The sequence below is a fragment of the Rattus norvegicus genome, chromosome 3 (genome assembly GCF_021556685.1).
Source record: "Rattus norvegicus strain SHRSP/BbbUtx chromosome 3, alternate assembly SHRSP_T2T, whole genome shotgun sequence".
NCBI classification, from domain to species: domain Eukaryota; kingdom Metazoa; phylum Chordata; class Mammalia; order Rodentia; family Muridae; genus Rattus; species Rattus norvegicus.
Genome location: NC_141536.1, coordinates 36890718 through 36918682, shown reverse-complemented (window position 1 = coordinate 36918682; position 27965 = coordinate 36890718). Strand labels below are relative to the sequence as shown.

General features: G+C 35.2%; 1 protein-coding gene across 5 annotated transcripts; it reads right to left on the bottom strand.

Moving 5' to 3' along the window:
- Positions 1 to 63: 63 nt before the first annotated feature.
- Arl6ip6 (ARF like GTPase 6 interacting protein 6) lies at positions 64 to 27708 on the bottom strand. 5 transcript variants are annotated; one of them, XR_015683291.1, is made up of 5 exons: positions 27312 to 27708; positions 26098 to 26151; positions 16584 to 16716; positions 2730 to 2908; positions 64 to 538 (listed from the first exon to the last, which is right to left on the bottom strand). XR_015683291.1 is itself a non-coding variant. In XM_087653816.1 (4 exons), exons 1-4 carry the CDS (start codon positions 27700 to 27702, stop codon positions 358 to 360), a joined length of 759 nt encoding a protein of 252 aa, XP_087509942.1. In that variant the 5' UTR covers positions 27703 to 27708; the 3' UTR covers positions 64 to 357.
- Between the last annotated feature and the right edge of the window lie 257 nt (positions 27709 to 27965).

Here is a 27965-nt window from a genome sequence, read left to right as displayed (position 1 = left end):
ATATATATATATATACACATATATAATTCCATTCTACACTGATTAATAAATAATATCTTTGCATTTCCAGTCTTTCTGGCTTTTATGTATACAAAAGGTTTACTCTGAAATTCTGTTAATTCTTGATATTATTAGTTTTCAGCTCTTGTTATACTTGATATACTTGAAATTACAAATTATATTAAGTGTCTTATCCAGGTCTTACAAACACTGTTGCACTGTTTTCAGTTTAAAATGTCTTGGTTTAGTATTTTTTTCCACTTAGCAGGTAAAGATACTGGGAAACTAATACATTGAATATTAGACTTAATACATAACTAGAGACTAATTTTTGATAGTACAAAACTGTGGCAGCATTTAAAGGATCCCTAACTCAATTTGGAACGAAATTTCTGATGAAGCACTAAACTCAGAAGCTGGCTTTATACTAATATCTCCTTTGAAGTCTTGGAGAGAGATCATCAGCCATAGGTAAACTGATGGGCTGGCATCTAATGGATATGGATAATTCCAACTGTTAGGTGACTCCATCTTCATTCTGCAGATGACAAAAGACTAAGTAAGTAAACAGCAGAAACAAATGTATGGAAACATTGTAACTGAGTTTTGAGAATGACAGGTTTTCAAGAAAGAGGAGAATATCATTAGCAGTGTTCACTTCAACTTTTGTACTAAGCTCCGTTCACATGGTTGCCAGCATTTCCTGGGATTCTGTCTCCCAGGTTCAAGAGCTTAGCTTCAAACTGATACATTGGCTGATTTGAATAACATCACCCTATTCGTACTGCAGCTGCTATGGACAGGAGAGAGCTTGGTCTAAGACAAGTAACCTCGGACCATCACTTTCCTCATACATGGTTTATAATACTGAAACCCAACATTAGGTGTGGAAAATGAAGAGACATATTCCAAAGGATTATATAGTATTCTAGAGAAATAGTGTATTATATTTCCTGTGTATCTTCATTATAAGTGAGGCTACCTTGTGTCTGAAAAATTGACTATAACTTTAATCTTGCCACTATACACAAAAAATTTAGAAGGAGCCATTCAAATTGGGGTGATAATGGTGCTTTACACAGGTAGAGAGGAGATAAAGTAGTTTTACAGTTTGAACATATCTTTGTAATACGGGTGCTTTAAGGGAAAAGGTAGAAGAAGGTAAAATGGCTGAGAACAAAAGAACAGTCATTCAGACAAACAAACAACAGATTTCCTTTCCCCCCTGAAAGATAGAACATGAAGTTGGATGGGTTAGGGGTGGTGGGAAAGGAGACGATATAGGAAGAGTTGAGGGTAGGGCATGTGTGAAAAGAATAAAGTCAAAATAGATTGTATGGAAAAGCCAATAAACAACAACAAGCACAGAACCACTGTAGCAAGTGTAACTAGTAGGAGTAGTAAGTCATGGGACTGGTATTAATAAGACCCTATCTATGCCCCTCTTCATATCTCACTTCAATTGGAACATTATTAGCCACTTCTAATTTTTTTTTGAGAATCTAGAGAAAACATCAAGAGTTTTAGAACCCTTGTGTAGTAAGAGCAGTAGGACTGCAAATGCACTGCACACATTCATTGCCTCTTAGCTAGAATACATGTTGATTACACAATGTTTTCCTAATCTAAGTTTTTCTACAGCCAGGAAAAACAGCTGTGTATGTCATTCAACTTTCTAAAACTGATGTGACTTTCTAAACACTTAACTCTCAAGCAAGACAGAAAACATTTAAAGCTTAATTACTATGAAAATAACAAAAAAACTTGACATGACAATTACAGTATGTATAATATATTACAACATACATATTACAGTTTAATTATATGTACACATACAGAGCATCAAAATACTTTTTCTACTTTGACAACTAAATTGAGATTAAAAATACACAAGTTCAAACATTTCTACATACAACATTTTTAGGTTTTCATTTACCAAAAACAAAATAGTACAAGTTTTGCTGCCCTGATATATACATCAAAATAAATACTTTTAATTGTGGAAAATAGAAATCAAATTTCTTAACATTATAACAACAAATAGTTTACCCTGAATTTGTAGTATCTTTTTGTTAAAAAATAAATTTACTTAATCTTAAATTTAAGTCAATGTACTTTAATGCTTTTTAAAAAGAGACAAAATACTAAAGGACAGGTTTACACCAGCTAAGAAATAAAATTTACAACCATATAGGTATAAATGTAATCATTTTAAAAACAAATTCAATATTATAAAAATATATAAAACCCCTAGGTATACTCCACAAAAATATAAGTGCACATATGCATTCTATTGATTATCAAAAACTCTGATTTATGTAGCTTCTACAAAGTCTCAAAGAATAGAAATTGTTTCTTCTTTTTCTTGAAATGATCTCATTGTGCAACTACAGGCTAAATTTGAACCCACAGAACCTGCTTCTCTCTCCAAAATGCTGGGCTTTAAGGTCTTGCTAATACACTTGGCCTCAGTACTGTTTTCTTAATGTAGTATATAAATATTTCTACCTCAACCAGTAATATTAATGTTAGTAAAAAGTAAAATGTGCATAGAAAGGTAGGCATGGTCCTGTATTCAAGTTTCCATGTTTGATTTCCACTGAAATAATTTCTGTAACAGATATAAACTACACAAAAGTAAAAAAAGATGAAGTAAACATCTTATAGATTTAAAAAATGGCCTCTATAAGGTCTTCCATAATGATGATGATAGTATGTATATGAATCACATTTCTCAGTCTTCTGAGTAGGCAATTTCATTTCTGTAACTTCAAAAACAATGACTTTCACCAACAATGTTGTTCTATTGTGGGTTTACATAAGGCACCATGCCACAGTGAGAGCAGCTACAACACCATTCAGAATTGCCATGCTGTAGCCCATGTGGAAAGAATGTCCAGTCAGTTTCCTAGAAAACAGGAAAAATAAAAAAAAAACAAAAACGAACAAATGTAATTTGTTATGAGAAAACTAGTTAAGATCTAAAGTAAAACCAGTAAATACTTAAGGTATCACAATGAGTTTTTCTAATGTTTTATACATTAATGTATAAGTTTAAAAATACTGGACACTTGCAGGAATAGTACAGAATTATAAATCTTAAATTCTCTTTTAAAAATCCTGCTAGGGACTGATGAGGTGGTTTGGTGGTTAAGAGAGCTTCCTGCTCTTCCAGAGGACTGACTGCCCAGCATCCAAATTGTGTGGCTCATTATTGCCTATAATACCAGCCCCAGGGCATCCATAGGCACCAGAACAGAAGGCACAAATGGCACACACACACACACACACACACACACACACACACACACACATACACACACACAAACACACACATACACACACACCACAGCACATGCACATACACAAACACACATAACAAATCTTGAAAACTAGGAAAAAAGTTCTGATTTCCTGGTTAACTATATATAAATAATTTTATTAGTACAAAGTGCTGAACTTGATCTCCATTTTTTAAAACTGCTTTCCACTGTGTGTAGCAATAACATAATTTGTTACATTACAAGCAAGTCTTCCACTAATAGCACTTCCCTGTTCTCATTTTTACTTAGCACTAACTTAAAATACAAATTATTCCATGTATTTAGCCTGATCATATATTTTTTCCAGTTATAGAAAGCTATTCCTTTGAGCCTATGTGAACGAGTTAGACACAAATGTGAGCTAATATGGTTGTTTAACTGTAGTAGCTTCCAACAAGTTTCTAATGACAGCAAAGAAATACCTCTTATAATTACTGTTTCAACTACTTCACAAAACGTGTGTACATGTGATTTTTTTCCTGACACTTGCTTTTTATAAGAGCTTTGCTTGTATTTTTCTAAGTATCCCATTAACTACATAGAAACGATACTGTTTTTACTACTGTAGTAGAATGGCATGTTCTTAAAAAGGGGCTGGCAAGATAGCTCAGCAGTACATAAGCTTAACACCTAGGTTTACTACTTGGAACCATGGCAGGAGGGTCACAAAAGGTACATTCTCACATCCATACATGTGCCATGGTATTTGTACACAAATGCATACACACATAGATAATAAAAGAGCCCACAAAGTGGCTAGTTGGATAAAAGTGCTTGCCATGTTCATCTGTTTGATGAACAGAGTTTGATTCACAGAATCCAAGTTGTCCCCTGAAGCCAAACTAACATAGACAAGAAAACAATAAATGTAAAAAGAAAAAGAAATGAAGGATGTACTCAAATATTTCGAGAAAGGGAACTGTGGCAGCCGGCTGTGTGAGTCCCAGCTGTGGATTCCCTAGTACAGAGCTAGTCTACAGGTCTGGAGTGAGTCACAGAGGAATGGAGACGGCTACCAGGAGAGGCTGAAAGGGGCTGCCAGAGAGAACTAAACTAGGGGGATCCTGGATCTTCACTAAGATGTGGAGTACCAAAGGAGTAGAGACAGGCTGGGAGAGGAGGGGTAAGTCTGAAGAGATTAAAAAAGAGGACAGGAAAGAGGATGAAGTTCTCCTATCTGAGTCTCAGCCTACTATAGCTACACAGTGGGGATGACTCTGAACTTCTGATTCTTCTACCTCTACCTCCAAAGTACACCACCACACACACCACACCCAATTTATGCAGCCAGTGCTGGGATTCCAAACCCAAGGCCCCATGAATGGTAAGCAATCACTCCGAGAACTAAGCTATACCCCTATCTCTCAAAAAGCTTTTGAGTACCAAATAGAAAATTAAAAGAAAAAGAGCAAAAAAAAAATTGTGAATAATGTCAAGTTTCCTTAATGATATAAGTTTTGATTTGTCAAATTTAAGAAACATGGCAAGGTTTAAAATAATAAAAGCAGTATGGTGTATGAAGAAAAGGACAGAACCAGAAGTAGAACTCAAGATTTCATTTCATTCTCTTCCAGCCTTTCTTTCTGCCCCCTCTCTTGGTCTTTGTGATTCCACAGATCTGCAAAACCTCACTCTATACTGCCAAAGTGGCCAAGAATCCGAGACTAGTAAATCATGGACCTAGGGAAAACCTACTACTATTATTCTGTTAAAGAAACATAGCAATAAAATGACTCCTGAAAATATACCACAATACCCTGAAATCAGAGTGTCCCTTAACCATCATCAGAGAAGTCTCTACTTGTCGTAGATGGGAATTAACAGAGACATTCACAACTAAACAATGAGACTTGAGTACACATCCTTAAATGGGTTGTCTTTACCAAAACGCTTAAGGCTCAGAGATCTACATGGAAGAGAACACAGAAAGGTTTTAATAGAAAGAGATGATGGATAACTCTATAGAATCACCATCTTTCATAAAGACACAATAGGACTGATAAAGGTGAACTCACAAAGACTGAAAGCACACACAGAACTGCACAAGTTCAAACCACACAAAACCTCAGTGCTGAGAAGGGAAAGTGGACCACCCTTAACTAAAAAAATTTACTGATACTGCTGGCAAAAGGAAAACCAGTTTTCTCCAATACTGCCATTGGGTATGTTGGCTAGTTTTATGTGAACTTGACACAAGACAGTCACCTGAGATGATGGAAATGCCTTCATAAGATCAGGCTATATGTAAGCCCTTAGGGCATTTCTTAATTAGTCACTGATGTGGGAGGGCCCAGCCCAATGTGGGTGGTGCCACCCCTACTCTGATGGTCCTGGGGTCTATAAAAAGGTAAACTGAGCAAGCTAGTAAGTAGCACTCCTTCATGGCCTTTACATCAGCTTCTGCTCCCAGGTTCCTGCTGAGACCTGCGTTGGCTTCCCTCCATGAACTGTGATTCACAATCATAAGCAAAAAACCCCTCCTTTACTCCTATATTAGTTAGGGTTCTCTAGAGAAACAGAACTTACAGAGTGAATATCTGCACATTCATTATAACACCAACACTGATTTCTTAAAGTGATTTAGACTGTGGCCCAGCTAGTCCAACAATGACTGTGTGCCTGGAACAGGTCTACAAATCCAGCAGCTGCTGAGTCCACAAGTATGCAGGTCTCAGCTGGGCTTCAGTGTATGCCAGAGTCCCAAAGGAGGAAGCTCTAATGCTAGTGAAGGGATGGATTTGCCAGAGAGACCAAGAGCAAGCAAGCAAAAAGAGGCAGCTTCTTTCCTTTATATAGGCCACAGAAGAGGATATGGCCCATATTAAAGGTGGCACTTCCTACTTCAAGTGACTTAACTAAGAAGAAAATCTTACAAGTGAACCCATTAACTTGGATTTTAATTAATTCCAGAGTTGGTCATGGTTTCATCACAGCAGTAGAAAAGTAACTAAGACAGTGGGTATAACAACCACACTGTGGGACAGACCCCATGATGAGGCCAACACAAATGGACTCTATGTTTTCCCTGCACTTTTTTTCTTATTGAAACTTTTTCTTTAGAAAGAGTGCCATGAACTTGGTGGTAGGGAACAGGGGAGGATATGGAATTTGTTTCAAGAGAAAGGAAAAGAGCAATGAAAAAAAATTTTATAAGAAAGTGTTTTAAAAAATCCAATAAAAAAAGAAAGCGTTTAAAAAAGACTTTATGGTTATTAACTAGAAGACAGGATTGTATTAATTTAGGATCCTTTGTAATTGTAAACTTCTATGACTATTTCAGGTAGACAGAATAGGAAAATACTTCAAAGAGAGTACATACTTGTGTACAGGTGTTTTTTTTTTCTATCAATTAAAAGGTTACTTACCAATCTTATTGATATTTAAAGTGAAACAATGTTATAGGGATTTAAACACATATTTTATTTCCAAAGAACCAATCAAGGAAATCCAATAATAAAAAATTAATAAGTTAACTTATTAGTTAAAAAACTTTACATGATTGTTCATTTGATCATATAATAAGACAGAATAGACAGAAGCAAACTGTTTTTCAAGTTAGGACCCTAAATGTAGATTTTTATCAGGCTTAGATATATTTCTCACTACATTTCTGAAAGTGGAAATAAATGGGAAATGCTGTTCAAATAGAATAAAATGACTGAAAATAGTTACAAAGAAAGGTTCATTGTAATAGGACAACTTCCGTGTTAGAAGATGAGTTGTACAAAGGAAACTATCTTAGTCTAGTTTCAAAGAAATCTTTTCCAACAATACAGACACAACAAAATGAAGGGCTCATGTGGTTCTCACCAGTGGTATGAGTCAAACTCTCAAGTCAGACATGGGTTTGAGGACCTCTTACAAGGGGTATAAAGATAGAAAAGTTGTCTGATCTCTTTGGCCTTCAATTTCCTCTATAAAACTGACAACAAATTTACCTTAACAAAGGTGCTATGAAGACTACATATTTGCATAGCAAATAAATGTTAGCTATACAGCATGAAAACGAGCGTTCATTTACTACTCTCTACTTCTTTCTTCCTTTTAAACAAACACCTAACCCTAAACCACATGATCTAAATAACGTACAAATAAATCTATAAAACGTATGTGATCTTACTTTGTATTATTCTTGTCCTGCTTATTCAAGACCATTCTTCTCATCAAAATTCACTAGAGAGAGCTAGTGACATGAATTGCCTCCAAACCTGACAACTTAAATTCAACTCCCAGTTCTACATGAAGCAGGAAGAGAATGGACTCCTCCAAGTTGTCTGTGAACCTACAATTACATACCATGGTATGTGTGGCCATATCTGGGCACACACAAATGAAATATGTAAAATTTATTAGTGAGCATATATTTCCACCCAGATTTTATATTGAAGGTAATTTCTATTAATATATTTTTATTAATGCTTAATAGTAATGCCTAAAATAAATGTAGAATTAGCTTTATTATTTTTTATAAATGGAACACTTTAAAATTCAGTAACTAGCAATTTAAGGAACCAGAAATTAAGGCACTAAATAAACAATTACCCAAATTTCCAAATAAATTACTTAAAAAAACAAAGAATAAGAATACCAGTCTTAAGTCAGCCTCTTTTCATAATTTAGGCAACTTACTGTTTTTATTAAGACTTAGTTCATCTGAAGTGAACCCCTATGCTACAGAGATGAACACGAGATTCAATTCTCTTGGAATCTTCATTTTTATACCTTATTTACTCTTGCACTTTCCTTCCTTCACATATATTCTCACCTAACAAGAGAAAATTTTAGGGCAGAATTTTTTGCAATTTAAAACGGTATCTTCATTGCAAAATGACTTTGCTTTAATCAGATAGTTCTCTAAACTATCCGGACTGGGTTAAGGTTCATATTATAAGTTGACTGGTAACTTATTTTTCGTCTAACTGGTTCAGCAGGGTAGGGGATAAACCACTTCTCACTAATCTACTCTTTCAGACTATCTGAACTAGCTAGCTTTTATTTCTCATATTATTGAAGCTATGTGAAGCTATTAGCCAGAGTAACCTTACCAGATAGTACAGAGTCTTGCTTTAAACTTAAAATTCAAACAAACAAGAACCCCCCCTAAAAAACAAAACAAAAACAAACAAACAAACAAGAACACTGACTACCATTTCAATTACAACAGATCTTCCATGCCTCCATATCACCCTTCCATGTTTTACCAAGCTTCAGTTCAAAATACTCTAGGGGGTTGGAGGGAGATGTGTCAAACATGTAGACATTTTTCTCTTGTCATCAGTCCCTAAACAAATATAGCATTTATATTTTATTATGTATTCTAAGTTATCTAAAATGATTTAAAGTATGTAAGTGTGTAAAAATCAATGTGTAATAAAAGTTCTAAACCAATATATTCTAAGTTTTCCTGCTGCTCCTAGTCTATAGCACTTAGTGGACCTCCTAGTGCTCTACCACTAGCCATTAAAGCACAAAATTTCAGAAAATGTTAATAGTTGTATCTTAAGATGTGAATTATTGCTTTTAACATGTAATTTAAAGAAATATGCCTTATCCTTAAGACTATATAATTTTCCAGACACAATGGCAATCCCTGGAGCTAGAGTTCTAGGCAGTTGTGGGTTACTAAATGTGAGTGCTGGGAATGGATCCCTGATCCTTTGAAAAAGCAGTAAGCAGTCTTAATTGCTGGGCAATCTCCTTAGCCCTCATCTGTTGATTTAAGCAGTAACTTATATTAACTGCTGGCTGAGTAGATCAAGATTTTATCTGGAGTATATAGCATAAGCTGGATTTAAAAGCACCTCCTGACTTCAAAACACTTTCTATTATAATAGCTGTTTCTTATAATTTATAAATATTGTGGTAATATGAATAAAAATGGTTCTCATAGACTCATACAGGGTGACATTATTGAAGGAGTGGCCTTGTTAGAGGAAGTGCATCATTGGCAGTGAGCGTTGATGTTTCAGAAGCTCAAACAAGGCCCAGTGTCACTTTCTTTCTGTTGCCTGTGATCCAAATGTATAACTCTCGGCTACCTCTCCAGCACCTTGTCTGCTGTACGCTGCATTGCTTCATACCAGGATGAGAATGAACTAAACCTCTGAATCTGTAAGCCAGCCCCAATTAAATGTTTTTCTTTACAAGAGTCGCCATGGTCATGGTGTCTCTTCACAGCAGTGGAAACCATAACTAAGACAGTTACTGAACACATAAAACGTGGTTCGAATAGACGCAGTATTCTCAGTGCTGCCTGGGCTTTTTAAAACTCACAAGCAAATATATTAACAGCGCACCAAGTACAATATCAAACAAGTACAAAGCAAACAATCAGCTAGATCATGTTATGAAAACAAGGAAGCTAGGAATGTTAGTGTAATTTCTTAAAGGATTTATTTCATCTATACAATATCTTCATGCAGGAGTAAAAGTATATATTTCATAAGACATGCATATGGCTCTCCCAGAAGCCACATTATGCTACCACCAATATAGCTGTTAATATACTCATTGCAACTGACGGCTCCAAACAGTCCCTAGTTAATGAAACTTCATGACACTCAGATGTCAAAGCTAAGTCCATGATCTACTTCTTTTGTCAGTAGTTTTTTTTCCTCCTACTGCAATTAGCCATCTGTTCCATTAGTTCATGATAATAACAAATCTGAATCATCAAAGAAGCAGCTTTCCAAAAGTTATACAAAAGAGGACAGAGTTAATTCATTGTAATCAACGTTACATCTAGTGTGCTTGGAAAAGAAATTTCTAGTTTAAATACAAAATCATCCACTTTTCTTAATCTACAGATTTATATTACTGCCTAAGAGAACCCACATTTTCCTATAATGCTCTATTACCCATTATATATTTTCCTAACTATAATGTGAAGAGCAATGAGAAGGTACAGAATAATCCTAGTAACACATTTAAAACAAAGTCTCAAGGGTATATAGAAAAGTACAGTAACATGGGATGCCAACCCTAAAATCTAGAATTCGCCAGGAAATTTATATTTGATATTCTACTTTGCTCCCAATACCAATAACAACATTCAACCAAAAATCACATGAAACTCCAACTGTCTCAGCATCTACTTACTTACAGAATGCTTTCCAGAGGAAGTCAAGCATGTAAAAGTATCACATTTTAATAAACTTATAAAAATAAGTTAATAAAGTAATTTTTAAAAACCTTCTTCTTTTGAAACACCCAAGCAGCAGATTCTAAGTCACACTTAATACAATGCATTTAAAAATATGAGGCATGCTAAGGTTAATAATATTTAAAATGTACTTTGAGAAACTAAGGTATGTATGAAATATCTGTGGCTGACAGTGCAATAGAAAGATGAGTAACCCAATTATTTACAACAACAACAACAACAAAAGACAACAATGTCAGAAAAGCAACAGATACTCATTGGTTTGTATCTCAAAAATGTAATATTACAGATTGGCTAGCTAATTCTGTAGACTGTATTTTAAATAGGTTTGTGGGAAGATCAAACCATTCTTTAACCTTATCGCAATTTTAGAAATTGTTAATCTCACAACTATAAGGTTTGTTTTGACTATTAATCTTTTATCAAAAATAAGCAATAAAACAACCAGTAATATAACTGAAAAGCAAATTTCTAAAAATATAGGACTGAATTTGTGATTTCTATAAAATGAGTGTATGTGTTCTGATTTGCCTCATTCTGGGAAATAAATTCAAGATGCATCTGAGGCATAAATACTATGAGTCAAGTTATAACACCTTTTCTTGACTTATTAACTCCAAATGGCTTCAAAGTTTGAGGAATGACATAAGCACAGACTTAAAAAAGTGACCTAGGAACATTTGAAGTCTCTGCCCTTTAACAAATGTTCATATTGTAAACAAAGATAGTCAAGGTTAAACTGCACAAGGAGAAGATCATTAGGATCTCCTTCCAGGCTCCCGCAGAACTTACTATGTAACGCAGCCCAGCTCTGAACTCATGGCAGGACTCCTACCTCAGTCTTGTGAATGCTAAATAATTCTTAATAAAGAAGTAAGCCACTGTCAAATTGGCTCCTTTTTAGTTGTGACATTCAAGTTGAGCTATTACTATAGAAGGTGGTCAAAGATTTATTTACAAGAGCTGAAGTAGTCTCCACACCACAGAATGTCATTTCTTCAGTGTTACTCAGGAAATCTTTAATAGAAAATCAATTTCTTACTAAGTTATTCAACAATCTAAGCTTTAGATTCAAATACATGATATAACAAAACTGCAAAATTATAAAATTACATTATTTAGTTGAGGGAGAGGTGTGTGCCATGGTATAAATATAAAAGTCAAGGTGGAAGACGACCTGTGAGGGATTCTCTCCTTCCAGAGGATCAATCGCAGGCCACCAGGCTTGGCAGGAAGCATCTTTAACCTGCTGAGCCATCTTGCTACCCAAAGATATACTTCTTCTTTTCACATAACTTTGTATCAGCTTAAAACTTGAAGCTTAGTAACCTCTAGTATACTTGAATTCCATAATAGAATTCTCCATTCTTGTAATTATAAGCACAAACCTGTTTTTTCTCCTTGGAAATGTCTTGATTTATATTCATAGTATAAAATAATAATCTATCTTTGTGACAGAAAATATTTCCTTAGGGCTAGGAATATAGCTCAACTGCAAAATACTTGCTAAGCAAGTGAAAGGCCCAAGGCTCAAACTCAGCACTGGAGGAAGTTTAAAAGAGATTTCTTAGTATAACTTGTAACTCCCTTCACAATATTTTGAGCTTGAGCTAATTAAATAAGGAAGTCCACCAGACCTAGGTAGATGTACGTGACACCTTGTAATGTTTTAGGTTATACAAATTAACTTTAAATGCAAGTATTAAATGTAAAATGTATAACCAACAAACCAGAAGGGCTTACTTTGAAATGACTACATTATTTTGGTTTTATAGTTCTACAAAGGGTATAAAAATATAAGTTGTTAAATATGATGACCTAAACAATGGACATTGTTTTTCAAGTTAGCAACAAGTTTTTCAATTTTCTACAAATTACTAGTCTACAAGTAATATTTCTATTATAGGTAGGATTTTCGATAATTAAATGGTTTTATATTTCGCATACAGAGTAACTGCAAGCTTATAGATAGATCATTTACCACTAGATGGTGCCCATACAAAAGTAATGTGTAATGTGTGGGGTTTAAAGTAAAAAGTGTCACTGATTTGAAAAAAACAATGAATATGAGGACAGATGTTAAAAACAAAGTTATTACTCTTATTTAGCACTGCAGAGGTAAAATTGCCATATTATAAAAGCTTAACGTTAGTTGTCAACAGAAAAATTTGTAAAACGCCTCCTATTAATTTATTTTAAACAACTTTCTTTTTTTTTTTTTTTTTTTTCCTTTTTTTCGGAGCTGGGGACCAAACCCAGGGCCTTAAGCGCTCTACCACTGAGCTAAATCCCCAAACCCTTTAATTTATTTTATAATGTAGAAGTCAATGAGTTAATGAAGCAAATGAAATAGTCAGATGAATCGTGTTACACACAAGTAATCTGAATGTGCAAGTTGCTTCAGTTCTTGGGACTGACTTGTTTTCTTCATGTTATCAAATGAAACGCACGAATGATAACATCTCCAGGTGGCTTAGAGACTTGGCTCCTCTATCATCGTCATTTGGAATCCCTAACACATCTCTAGTATTAAAGTACTAGTTTAAAAGAAAAAAAAGTTGTACTTTTAAGAAGAATTCAACTTCAAGGTAGATATTCTACCTAACTTCTCCAATCACAAAGATTTAAATAAAATATCTGGTTCTGCCAGTGGCCTATCCTTGAATGAGCCTCAAGATAACTTAACGTGTGGATTCTCTTTGTATGCAATAATTTTATGTGGATCAGTGCCTTATATAGACGGATGCCACAACATTAAGTAATGGCTATAGGTGCACTTTATTTGCTTGCTTGGAACTCACTCCTAAGATCCAGTGAATGAGGGAAGTAAGCTGGAGATGATCATGTGATACTGCAGAAAAATAGTAAATTATACAAGATTGTTACAGTAAATTATAACCTAATGACAACTAAGGAATGCTATACATACTTCCCCAAACCCAAACTTCTGCTTTGTTCTTTAACAATGCAAACTCCAAGTAGCTATGACAAAGTTTTCCATATAATAAGTATAATAAAGGAAAATTTTCACTTTTATATAAGCACTTTGGGAATAAAAATAAAGATACATTTTCAAAAAGGTACTTAAACTTTGACAAGAACATGGTTCCATGAATTTATAAAATTAAGCCACCTGGAGATGTTATCATTAGTGCGTTCCATTTTATAACATGTAGAAAACAAGTTCCAAGAACTGAAGCAACTTGCACATTCAGATTATTTGTGTGTAATAAAATTCATCTGAGTATTTTTAGCTAAATTAAAAAGATATATTGGTAGAAGGCAAGATTGTTCCGCGGGTAAACAAAGTAAGTGATCTTTAGCTATCTCACTTTAATGACTAAGCTTGGAAGAACTGAACTCAATTCTAAATGATGGATTGAACCCACATGCTGGAAGGCGAGAAGTGACTCCTTCAATTGTCTTCTGGACCTTGACACACGTGCTATGGTATATGTACATGCAGCAACAGCAGCACATACATACACACAATTGAATAAAACATAATAAAACTGTTAAATATAATTAAGTAACAAAAAAGTGTTTCATTTTTAGTATCAATGTAAACTAGTTATTCATTCAGAATGCTAATTTCATTAAATGTTTCACCTTGTATTTACTAAATAGCAAGAAATGTTACATTTATATTTCACTGAGAATTTTGTTTCAGTAAAATGTGACTCATAAAGTTAAAAAAAAGTTAAAAAAAACATAATAGCTTTGATTTTCTTCCCTTGAAATTCTTTTATTAAAATCCATGTCTTATTCTGTAAAAACTACCAACACTATTTAAATAAAACCAATTAACATTCATGAATTAAGTATCATGAAAAAATAGTATACACATGGTGATCCCAACTCCCATTTCTAAAATAATCATAAAGAAAATAAAGAATGGAAAAACATTTATTAAAATGTTGGCAGTAATTTTCCTGATTATTTCCATTGTCTTAAAGGACACATACACACATTCCACACTCATATTTTTCTCTTTTCAAGACAAGGTCTCATATATCCCAGACTGGCTTCAAACTTGCTATGCAGTCCAAAGATGGCCTTGAACTAGCTAGGATTGCACACATGTACAACTAACACTGTACAGTGCCAGGTATGAAACCCAGGACCACATCACACTAAGCAAGTACTTCAGCAACTGAGCTACATTGCAAGGCCACCTTAACAAAGAATCAGAAATATTTTTAAACAATCAAGAAACGTGCTTATATTAACCTTATTTTAGGTAGTAAGATAACATATTATAAAGTTACTTCTATTAAAACATAATATTTCTGATTTATAAGTAGTCAAAAGATTTCAATATTTTCACAAGAATCTATTTTCCTGTGCAAGGACTCACTCTACTGGCTACACAGAGAAAATATTCTTAGCCCTTTATCAAGTAATTGTTTGTTTTCATGAACACTAGAGGGCAATGTCTGCATTTCAAACTGTATCACTTTGAGTGTTTATGTGTATACTTAGATCTGGCTTGAATAAACAAATGATTTGGTATTTTATATTTTCTTGTAAAAATTAACACACAGTATACTAAAATATATTTGTAAGTGTTTAAAAACTTCTTTAAGACCAGATGACCAAGTAGAAAAAGTATGTGATGTGACACTATCTTATTTTAATGACTTCTAAACATCTGACAATAGAGGCTCTTTATTTCTACTTACAATTTAATAAAAAAATTAATTTATTATAACTATACAATTAATTACCTGATCTTTAGAACACTAACATCTAGAAATTTAAGGACTAGCATTCAGGGAAGATGTCAAATAAAAATAATAGAAAATTAAATATATCACACAAGATTTACAGACGCTATTAAAGGTACTGGGTGTTAATGGGCAGCAAAACAATATAAATTTGAACTCTGTTATGTCTTAGCCAAATAAGCTTTCTGACTGAATGCTATCCAAGTAATCTATATAGTATGGTATTCCACTATTAGATGTAACTCTTCCTATATTTGTGAATTAAATATTTATCCACTTTAAACTCAGATCCACAGGCATACAATTCACATTTCAGACACACGAGTATTAATGAAACATTTAAAACATGCATTTAGATAAATATTTTTTTTTATAAAATATGTACTTTCACATTTTGCTTCAAGTAAAACCAAAATATTTAAGCACATATTTTGAGGGAGGAAAATACATGAAGTTTAACTAATAATGAAAGTAATATCAAAAACTATGTCAGTATTATAGTAATACTGATAATTATCACTATTATGGCTTCATCTTTATAGAGGTCCTCAAATAGATATTTTGTTTAAGAGGTAGGGTAACAGCTGTCATAATACATGTAAATTTTACTGAATTAATTTTCACATCTTTACACTCCCTCCCAATTCCATTTGTATAAAACTAGAGATCTCTGAAGTTTTTTGCAAATACTATTCAAAGAGGAAGTCTCTCTAGTACTAGACCATTAGCTACTGAGTTTCTGATATTCTTTGAAAAACAGAAAATACAATGAAAAGAAATTCCACTACCAAAACACATCTACTCTAGTCTGGATCTCTACACTGGGCACCAAATATGCAAGTTAATTAAAACAGAAGGGTCAAATCCTGAAAAAAAAGTCTAATTTGTGAATAAAATTGTTGTTGAATCTGACTACATGCATCACTAAAACTTTTCAAACTTTGACTTTGTAAACTGTTATACCTAAAAAGAACAGTAACAAAAATTTCCCACTTCTTTGATATATGATTTTCAGTATTTAAAAAAAAAAAACATTATCTAGATAGGGAACTTAAAACATCATTCTCCAATTATCTAAGGTGAGGCCCAAACATTTGAAAAGAAATCTTATGTTGTTCTGTCTTATATACTGAAATCTAGAGCTTCAACATATCCCAGCTTATTGGTTCTTATAACTTTAGTGTCTTTAAAGAACTGACATTATTGTGCATACATGCACGTGCGCGCGCATTCACACACACGCACGCGCACACACACACACTCTCAGGGACAGGGACACGGACACACACACACACACACACACACACACACACACACGGACACACACATACACATACCTCAAACAAACAAAATAAACTTAGAAACACTTACTTGAACCTAGCAGGTGAAAGAGGAGTAGGCGGAAACATTCCTGGTTCAAAAGAATCAAAGTAAGTCACTGTCCAAGAAAAGCTGCAACAGGATAATCCAGCAGTTAGAGATATTATCAGCAGAGACCAGAATCCTTTATGGGAAGAGAGGGAAAAATTATTAAAATTATTTAAACCAGGATATTCAGGTCCAGATGTAAATCTCCTAGGAGATTTGAGCTTAGTACCCTTTCAACCCATGCAATGTTCAAATTACTAGAACACAGTTATAGGTTGTAGCATTAAGTATTTTAAGTTATTATATGTGTAAATGAAGACAAATTCTAGCTAAAAATATAAGAAATTTGGTTCTATGACATTCAACTACAATGAAAACAGTCAAAACAATGTACTCTCAGCATTAGCACGGCTTCTCCAGTTCTCATTTAACTTCATGAGCCATAGCTGGCTGGCATTTGCTACTGCTTTGTTCCCAGTGCTTTCTTTCACTCCAAAACAAGCACTTTTGATAAATTAACCAATTGCAGAATATTTCCTCTTTATAGTTTTCCTATGAAAATATCTTTGCTCAGTATATAACTAAAGTTGTCTTCCAACTTACCAACATCTTAGGAACTTAAGTTGGTCTATTTAGAACTTTTTTCTCACAGAAATCAAATCAAAATCATGGTATTACAGTGCACTCAAGTTGAAGCACAAGATACAGAGAGTGACAGGACACAGGAATAAATTGATCTGAAGAGCTTTAGACACTACTCAACTCATTATATTAAAGGGATAATGAACTGCTGTTAATCTAATTCTCCTTAGTGGGAGTAGTTTTATTTCTTAAAAACTTATAATACTTTTAATTTCGTGTTTATGAAAGTTTTACCTCAATACATTTACGTAAACCAAATGTGTGCCTGGTGCCTGCAAAAGTGAGAAGAGGCTCTCAAATCATCTGGAACTGGGACAAACGATTACAAACTGCCACAGGGTTTTGAGAACCAAACCTTACCCTTTGCGCAAGCAGCACACAGCACGTACTAACTCCTGTCACTTCCCCAGTCCCCAGTTTTACTAAACTTCAAGTTCTTAAAAAGTCTTTTATAAATTCAGTTCATGACACCTACTCAATAACTATTTTGTATTGGTACAGTATTACATAATGGGGACAAAACAGAAAGCACATTTGTCTTCACAGAAATTTTGGTTAAAAAAAATAGGAGTGCATATAGATTAGTAGCTACAGACTGTGATAATTTTTTAAAAATAAATTTTGTATTCCCTAAGGTCTCTAAGGAGATAATATGAGAATTCAGATCAAGGCTGTAGTTCTTGAAAAAATTCTAAGGTTTATATATTAAAAATAATACTCAATAGCACATTGCTATCAGATACTGAATGCTATAGGACCTAAATATATTTAACAATTAGCATGAACACATGAACCCAGAGGAGCAATATATAGCATTTGGAAGGTAAGTTTGTAATAGAGCAAGAACTTATAAAAAACAATTTATGTTAATGTAGGCTAGGAATATAGCCCAATGTAAGATCCTTGCATAATAGATAGAATTTAATCACTAGTAACTCCCTTACACCATAAAACATTTCATTACTACCTAGGAAAGGAAACGTGGTTGAATTCTTACTACACACAATGCACAATAAATTCTAAAACATATCAATGAACAAGGTACAAAATGGCATGGTGATATAGACTGGTAACTTCAGAACTTTGGAAACTGAGAAAGTAATACCATGAACCTGAAGTCAGTCTTCACTTGACCTACACAGAAAACCTGCTTAAAAATTTTATCTAATAGAGAGATACATATGTACATGTGCTATATATGGAAAAAATATTTCAATAAAGATGCTGAAAAAAATATCCCAGTGAAGATTTGAGAATTTAACACTGGTCCTCTTTAGGGAGAAGAAATTGTGAACAGAAGAAGCCTATTAAGAAGTATTTAGATGTTTACCCATGTGAATTGGGGGGAGGGGGTTGAACAGGGTCTCACCATGTAGCTCCAGCTATCCTGAACTCATTATGTAGACCAGGCTGGCTCTGAACTCAGACATCCACCTGTCTCTGTTTCCCTAGTGTTAGGAATAAAGTCATGTACTACCACAGCTGGCCCATGTGATTATTTAATAATCTATTTAAAAATTAAAGAAACATAGCTGGGAATGTGGTTTCGTTGGAAGACTGCCTGTGCAGCATGTACAAAGTACTGGGCCCTTCCACAGTGATGGGGATACCAGTAATCCTACCTAGCATTAGGGAGGTTAAAGCAGAAGGACCAGAAGTTCAGGCTCATTCTCCCATATACTGGGAATTCAGGGCCAGCCTGAGCTATATGAAACCCTACCTCAAAGATGTAAAAGTAAAAGCAGGTTCCAAAACAATTTCTCTAGTAAGACAGTCCTTTTTAAACAGAAGAAGGTCAGGAAAGTTGTACTATAATATATGTATCATATTCTGACTGCTTCTTAATAAGCAAGATATACTCTTACTAAAAAGTTCACATGAGATGTTTTAGAGTCCCAGAAGGAAAGACAAACCATCAAAGAATGAGAAGAATTAGCAATTTCCTGGCTACCCAAAAATGCTGTAAGAGCTGGGTGAGGCTGTGTGTGCCTATAGTTCCAGCTACTAGAGAGGCTGCAATAGGAGGATCGCTTGAGTCCAGGAGTTCTGGGCTGTAGTGCACTATGTTGGATCAGATGTCCACACTAATTTGGTATCAATATGGTGACCTCCCAGGAGCAGGGGAACCACCAGGTTGCCTAAGAAGGAGTAAACCAGCCCAAGTCAGAATCAGAGCAGGTCAAAACAGGTAAGAAATATATGCATTGGATTGTTTGTAAATCTTGTGGGGCTTAGTAGCAGGGACATGTAAAAAGCCAAAGTAATTAAACAATAAGAATATGTAGAAATGCTTTGAAAGACTGACCTACATGTTTGTCTTGATAGTTCCCCTTTTCCTGCACCACCCTCCTTTTTTTGTTACCCCACAAGAAGTATGAGGCAAAGCAGAAGAGGAAATACCTTCTCTCCGATTTTATCTCATAAAATTACAGAGCTAGTATACAAATTTAATCAGGGATAGAAAGGTGAACATAAAGCTTCTAGAAGAGAAAAACTAATGGTCTGTTTGGGATACAGATGAAGTACTTAGATGGAAAACAAGAGAACAATATTCCTACTAGGAATAAACATGGTTGTTGTGTTTGCCCTGAACCTGTGATAGAAAGGAAGAGTGCCATCGGGCTTCTTTACATGGCCACCCAGAAGAAGTAATACCCTAGACAGGAATGTAGTCTCGCACACCTTGGTGATGGCCCAAAGATCGTTCTGTAGATACCTCTGTATGGGGTACAGAAATAGTAGATGAAACAGATGCAAGATAGTTCAACAGTAACTCACTGCAGCAAATGTCGCCAGAATGCACCTCAATTTCAAAACTCAGGCACAGTTCCCAGGCTCTAGAATCTTAGCCCAGTCTGGGATCAGCAACCATAAAGGCTGAGAATCAACCTTCATGTTACCTAGTAAGAACACGGCAAAAATTACAAAATTTGTCAACTACAATTTAATAATGTTTACAATGGCAAGTAAGTGTTATTTGTTGCTTAAGTGAGCATCTCCAAAAAGAAGTAAGCATAATAAAAGTTTACTCCAAGATTAGTATAATTTTATAGTCTCTAAAACAACTAATCAAGAAAAAAAATTCAAGATTACAAACTGTGATGAAATGATAAAACTTCTAGATACCAAAAAAGGTAAAGAAGGAAATAACATTTACAACTCAGTACCTGGCCACTTAAAATCTCAGAGTTTTCAGAGCACTCCTGTCACATTTACTACTACTATTCTTGCGAGCAGCAATCTCCTTTTTCTCTGGCTACTATTTATATAACTGAATTTAGTCAAAAAGTAATAGGGCTATTTTTCAAACACACAAAAAGTATTCTTGAGATTGTCCATACTAATTACTACTGTACAATCTCAGTGCTATCTCATCATGGACATTTTAACTACTTTTATATTCAACCTGAAATAATCAAAAGCTGCATGACTGAGAAGTTATGTCACAGTAACAAGACTAAGGCTGCACTGAAACTGTAGTCTAATGGTGCCTATGATTCTAAAACTTACAAATCTCATCTATAAATAAATAAAAAAACAGAAGTTAACTCTAACAATTTTGTCATGATAGCACCAAAATTAATCCTTAGGCAACATTTGAATACTATTTAGAAATTGATGTAACTTAGTATTTAATTGAGATTAAAAACTGAAAATGAAGTCTTCTTTCCCCTGTGATTTATGCTATCCCTATATGCTAGCTATGTTAGTTAACTCAGAGTCTGCTGCATCTTCCTAAAAGCTGGCAGGTACTGGGAATAAACATACAAAGAACTCAGGTGAAGTGATCTTATCTGTATATCATCCAGAAATAAGATCTTATTTTACTGCTTTCAAAGAGCAGTAGTCGGTGTAGGCTTTTCTTATCAGTACACAGTCTCATAACATAGATTTTAGTCTTTTCACTATTACAAAAAAAGATGTTGCAAATCACATTGGGGACTCAGCACATTACACAGATATTACAGATTTTCAGTGTGAACTGCTTTCAAAAGTACAGATCTTGACCTAAGTACATACAGCTATCGTCTCTTGAACTCAATTTATTAGTTGATACAATGAAGAAGCTTCATCTTTTTCATGAACTGAAACTTACTGGACTCTGTTTACAACCAATGCAAAGAAAAGGAGAGTGTAGATTTTGTACTCAATTTCATTTGTTAGTGCACTTTTCAAAATAAATTAGTTTGAAGATTCAGTTACTTTATAGATAAATATTTAGAATTGTATTTCTATAAACTTTTTGCATTAAAAAGTTGAGAGAGAAGTATGATGAATTCATAAGTATCACTCAACTTTAAACAACTTACTAATGACCAACTCTGTTGACTCTATATTCTTTCCACCTGCTTTTTCAATACACCAGAGCAAACAGCTTCATGCATTTTTTTGAACTAACATATTGATGGACATAAAATGTTAAATAAAGGTATTAACATTTTTGGCATACTCGGTATGTTAAACTTTTAAAAAATTGTATACAGTGGAACATATTAATTTAAGTCAATTTAAAATTGTGCTTTTTCTTCCTCTTACAACTACTTTTTAAGAAAGGGTCTTAGAGACCAAGTTGGCCTTCATACTGTTACATAGCTAAGGAAAACCTTGAACTTCTGATTCTCCTGTCTCTGCCTCCCAATCAGCATTACCAAGCCTGGCTGAAGTTTTGCTCTTTTGAAAGGATTGTTCTTTCTGACATTCCTGTTACATTTGGTACAAATATTAAACAATCTATAAGCAAAACCCCGATAAACTGTCATTTTTGTTACATCCTTCCAGTCTGCTGACTTTTGTTTTCTCTTTTCTCTACTTATTTTTTAATGAGGTCATACAATCTTTAAAAGGTGGTACTACAACAGTGGACGTTTAGGTGAAATATTTGCGTTACCCAGCACAAGTACAAATAAATGTGTTTTTCCTTAATAGTTTGTGTGTGGGTTTAATTAGAAAAATCATACCTTAAGCCAACTTCCGAGTTTATAATTTTTGAACTTAAGGAAGAATTTAGCTTTTCTTAACATCTACTTCACTATGGGTTAGTTCCAGAACTTCTCTATGAAACTTTTAATCATATTTCTAAAATTTGATAGGATAAAGTCATGATGGTAGGAACATCATTAGTCCTCTGAAAAAGAAAGTTTAAATTTTCAATGATTTCACTTAAGATTGAACTCAGTATTTGTCAATTATTTCTTCCCTCAACATGAGTGAAGTCCTAGAAACTTGTCAGGTACACAAATTATTTGAGCAGCTCAAAAACAAGAATAACTTGTTATTGAAAAATAAATGAAATCAGGTCTTTACCACATATAGAATTTAAGAAATGTTAATGAGAGATAGGCACAATCATGTTTAGAAGCTGTGTTTATAAGTGAGTGTGTATGCATATACATTGGTCAGTTGATTTGTTTTCTTCTGAACTAGGAGTCTTCCTATGTTATGCAGGCTGGTCCAGAGAGTGTAAGCTCAAGCAAACTATCATCTTCATCTTCCCAAGTAACTGAGTCTAAGGAACATAAGTCAGACCTAGTCTAGAAGCTTCATAAGTCACTAAAAGCTTTCCATCAAATTTCACAATATAATGTTTATATGGTACGAACTGTGATACACGTAGCTCTGCATATTTTAGATTAAGTATTTTCTGTATTTTAAGTATTTTCTGCTAAAGGCAATTTCATGTATTTCTCTTAGTATTTTCTAAGTTTGCCTAAAATGAAAGGTTATCATGCTACATTCTCAGAAATATTAAAGACTGCAGGGAATACTGCAACATTGAGTTGTCAAATGTGACAAAACTTGGAAAACTACAACAAATACAAAAGCCAAGAGGCAAAATTAAGTAATTCGACATTGTATGTTTAGCACAATCAATCTGGTCTCAGAACAATTTTAAAAGAGGAGTGAGTGAAATGTATAGTTTTATTAACGTCCCTGGAAAAGGAATGATTTGCTACAAAGAGCATTCCAGGAAGGCCAGGGCTACACGGAGAAACCCTATCCAAAAATAACTCCCAAATGATCTTCTATTGCTTCATAACAAACCTTTTTTAAAAAACAAAACCAAAACAGAACAAAATAAAATAAAACAAACAAACAAAAAAACCACAACTGGAAACAAAAAACAGACTACCCATGAAGAAATTTTTTTCATGGAAACAAAGATGACTCAGCCCACTGCAGTACCTTAGCAACTTTAGAAGAAGATGTCTTAACAAGTATTAAGACTTACACTGTTTACTACTCTGTTACAATTTACCTTTCAGAATTTTTTCTGGTTTATTTTACTTTACTATTTGTTTTTGTGAACACACATTATGAACCATGTGCATGCCTGGTGCCCTTGGAGGTCAGGAAAAGCGTGGTGGGCAGCCTGGAACTGAGTTAAGGATGGTTGTGAGCCACTATGTGGGGGCTGGGAATCAAATCCAGGTCCTATGCAAGAGCAGCAAATGCTTTTCAACCACTGAACCGTTCCAGCCCTTACTTCCCAGGACCTTTAATCACTCTTGAATACATTTTCGAAAAAAGTTGAGTTAAGAAAGAAAGAAAAGTTTGTGTGTGTGTTGGGGACAGACACAGCACCTAGTTCACACAGCACCTAGTTCGATTATTTAAAGGTAGTTTTCAACCCACGGTCCTTTGAGTATCTGCATCAGAACTATTCATAAAAGCAAATATGCTTGGACCTAACCTTGGCCTGAATCATAATTTAAAAGTAGCTTAAAAAAAAATACAAGCAAGTCACCAGATTAATAAGTACACACGTCAAATGAGGAATGTTGTTCCTGCGGCTACATCTTACTTTACTGAGACTTATTCAAGCCCTAGATCAGTATTTAAAAATATCCGCAGGGGTCAAAATTTTTTTTTTTTTTTTTTTTTTTTTGGAGCTGGGGACCGAACCCAGGGCCTTGTGCTTGCTAGGCAAGCGCTCTACCACTGAGCTAAATCCCCAACCCCAAATTTTTAAGTCTATAGAAAAAGAACTCTTCTCAAGGTTGAGCACTTACTATGCTCTTGTTATTTTTTTCTAGAAAATCAACCTACTACCAAAATAACAGACCTAATAGCAATAGTTAAGCCAAAAGACAAGTAATAAACTAAAATGTCTAGTAAATATAAAATGATAAAATCATTCTCACACAACAAGGGTATATGTGGTGTTTTGAAAGAAAATGCCCCCCACCATGGGTTCACAGGGAGTGGCACTATTAGGAGGTGTGGCCTTTTTGGAGGAAGTATGTTTCTGAGAGCGGGTTTTGAGGTCTCAGATAGTATAGCCAGACCCAGTGCCTCACTCTGTCCCTGCTGCCTCCTGATCCAGATGGAGCACTCTCAGTTACCTTTCCAGCACCATATATTCCTGTGTGCTGTCATTCTTCCCACCCTGATGATAATGGACTAAACCTCTGAACTGTAAGCCTGCTCCCAATTCAGTGTTTTCCTATAAAAAATGTCATGATCATGGTGTCTCTTCACAACAATAGAAACCGTAAGACAGTACAAAATACTTTTTTTATAACCTAGCTGATAATTTCAACATGTTTATTCAAAACTTAGGCTGTTTCCTCATATCCTCATTTGAAACTTTTGTATCAATTGTAAAGAGAATAAGGATGTAATTCCTAAGTCATTTTCTTGTGGTAAGATTATGAATCATTTTTTTCTTGGTATCTTAATAGATTTATCATTGATTTCAGGGACCCTTACTAGAACTGGCCTCTCCTTTTATCTGTCTTTGTTAAGGAAAAGTTTACTCAGAGGTCTCCTATCAATTTATCATACTTTGTAAAGCCGGCTGTGCATTTATTCCCAAACAGATGAGAATTCAAACTCAGAAACAGAAGGACAAGCATTACCACAACTGCCTCAATAACTCAATAACCTTTGCAGTGCTTCTCTGAGACAAGCATTTGCGTGTTTGTTTATCTGGGTGGTGCTGAAGATCAGAACACGTGTACGCTAAGCAAAGTGTCTGTCACTGAAGTACAACACACTCAACCCTGAGACAGTTGTCTTTTTAAAGAATGCTTCTCTGTTGGAAAAGATTACCCATTCAAATGCTATATAATAAATATACTTTCTATAAGCCAAACTATGCTTACTTTAAAATTAATTCCCATGAATCTGAATGAGTTAAACCTATTAAGTGATAGTGACTGAATTTACTCTCCACTAGATCAGAGGCTCATACAGGGTTTTGTCTTGGCAGTTACTTCTGCTGTAAAAATGCTGTTTTCCTCATTCCTGAATTTTAATAGTAAAATATATCAAATAGGTAAAGTACTAAAGTCTTTCAATTTGTTTATAAAAGGGACAGATAACATCAATAACCCTCTTCAGTAGGAAGCTAAAAACTACATAATGTATGACATTTTGGACAATAGGAACAGAGTTGATTCACCTAGATGCTAATGGGAAATAATTCTTATTTAAAAATTTTTATCTAAAGACAAACTGCTTACTAAAATGTGAACAATAAAGTCTTCTGAAGTCTGGTTCAGATACTATTTATGTTGTCTAAATTTGTGAGCAAGTTTCTAGTTCTAAATTCCTGAAGCAGCAGTATAGGGAGTTTTTTCCAAAACATAATCAGAAACTAAGAATTTAGTGGACCAAAGTCATGCAGTTATACTGAATACTGTACAATTGCATTAGCGGCTCAATTTAAAATTACAAAAATTATGAAAAATATCTAAATGTATATCTATAAAGGAAATATAGTAACATTTACCACAAACACATAAATAAAAAACACTACTGAATCAGCTATACGTGGTATATATAAAATATTTATCCCAAAGCCTATATAACATTAAACATAACTTGGAAAAACAAAATAAGTGACCGGATTAATAAAATTATCAGTTCATACCTAACAGCCCCGTATCTACGACATCTTCATTTTTCGAGTTTTCTGTATGCAATTCTGTAAACACAAAGAGAGGTTTAGGTAGAAGAGTAGTGTTCCTTCCTGACATGAATATCCAAAGTCAGCAAAGATACTGTTCAGTTGTCAAAAGTACCCTGAAGTCAGAGCTAAGTTAAATTTCTGATTTACCACCTCAGTTACCTTCAAGCAACTACCTCTACAAGAGCCGATTTCCATAAACATGAGAATAGTCTCCTAGGTGTGTTGAAGACAATTTGTACAAAGAAACTTAAGGGCATAACAGAATTTGAATTCAGTTCTTTACTCAATTCTCCAAAATACCAATGTCCTCTGAAATGAACTTCTACTTATGGACATATAACTTTATTGTAAAAGAAAAATAAACTAAGTGCACAACAAATCTATCGTGGTTGAAGTGAGAGAAAAAAAAAAAACTGTTCAAGGGCCACCTGCAGCCCATTAGGGGGTGGGGAAAATGAGAGATTAAAGTTTAATTCGTAAAGGTAACACGAGAATCACAAAGCGTTGAATCCTTTTAATACAAGATACTGCTTTCATGTTTCAGTTTCTCAAGAACTGGCAAAAGCAACACTAACTAAATTCAAATCTCTTTCCACTTCAAAAAATACTAAACCATACAACAAATCCCAATGGGGTAAAGGGAAGAGCGTCTTTCAGAACATTCCTACTTGGACAACATATGCCAATTTCTGACTAAGTAGTATATAGAACAGACTGTCCTGAAATAACTCTACTTGGTTACAAAGAAAAACCATTTGCCTATAAAAGTAGAAACCCGGGATGAGGGGGAGAAATCCTTGTCCTTCAATGTATCTAGGATCAGAGAAAAGCGTATACACAGCACGTCTCTAAACCTCAGCCTTAGAACATCAACAGCCTATTTTTGTTACATACACTTTTTGATCCTTTTAAAAGGGGCTCTGATTAACATAAGCCGTACTTATGTTTCAACTCAAGGATTCAATGCCTTTACAGCATTTAAGAGTGTGGATCTTTTCTACACTCATTATGGAGCAGGGTCGCCCATCTAAGGAGAGAAGACAAAGGGGGGGGGGGACGACAAAGTACCGTAACAGTTTCGAGGGAAAGCTTTGGGAGGAAAGTGTGAATGGGGGCGTGTGATGTACTGGCTCGACTTTATGCTGGACAGCCTTTCAAGGCCTGGATCTCAGTACCTTTAACGATCAGGTAGGCGATGGCGAGGAGAAAAGCAAGGAGGACGGCGAACAGCAGCGAACAAAGAATGGAAAGGGCTTGGATGGGCCACCGCCGAGCCTGGGTTCGCTTGGCCGCAGTCGCCGGGAAGATGCCGTTGCGCTTATCCGGCAGGACTGGCGACCCGTCCCCGATCCGTGGGAGTAGCGGAGCCCTCTTGGACTCCGACGACGCCCTGGCCGAGAACTCTGCTCGCAAGTCGCGGGCCACTTGGTCGCATCCCTCGTCTCCGTCCTCACTCCAGCTATTCCCTTGAGTGTAGTCGGAATACACAGACCGAGTGACAGGGCCTGGGGTAACCTGACGGCGCCTACGCGGGCCTACAGACCTCCAACTCTCCACAAAGGACATGGCGGGAAAGACTGAGAGACCCGCGAAGGTCGAGCGTCCTCCACCGCCACGCCCCTCCCCGACAACAGCCAATCAGCGGCGGCCGTCGGCGGACCCAACCACCGAGCGCAGAGCGGTGGGGGGGTGCACCAGCGGGTTTCCAGGCAGCTCCGCTAGCGGATGTGCCGTGTGAGCGCGCGCCCGTGGCCCGCGGAGAAGCACTGCTTAATTTATTCGGCCCTTTCCGGTCCTATTGGCACGCACCGTCCAAGCCCCATAACCGC

Coding starts and splice junctions, on each gene's coding strand:
- Arl6ip6 (XM_087653816.1), bottom strand. CDS start 27,702: ATGTCCTTTGTGGAGAGTTGGAGGTCTGTAGGCCCGCGTAGGCGCCGT. Junction 16,717..26,097: donor CGTAGATACGGGGCTGTTAG/GTATGAACTGAT, acceptor CTTCCCATAAAG/GATTCTGGTCTCTGCTGATA. Junction 539..16,583: donor CTTTCACCTGCTAGGTTCAA/GTAAGTGTTTCT, acceptor TGTCATCTGCAG/AATGAAGATGGAGTCACCTA.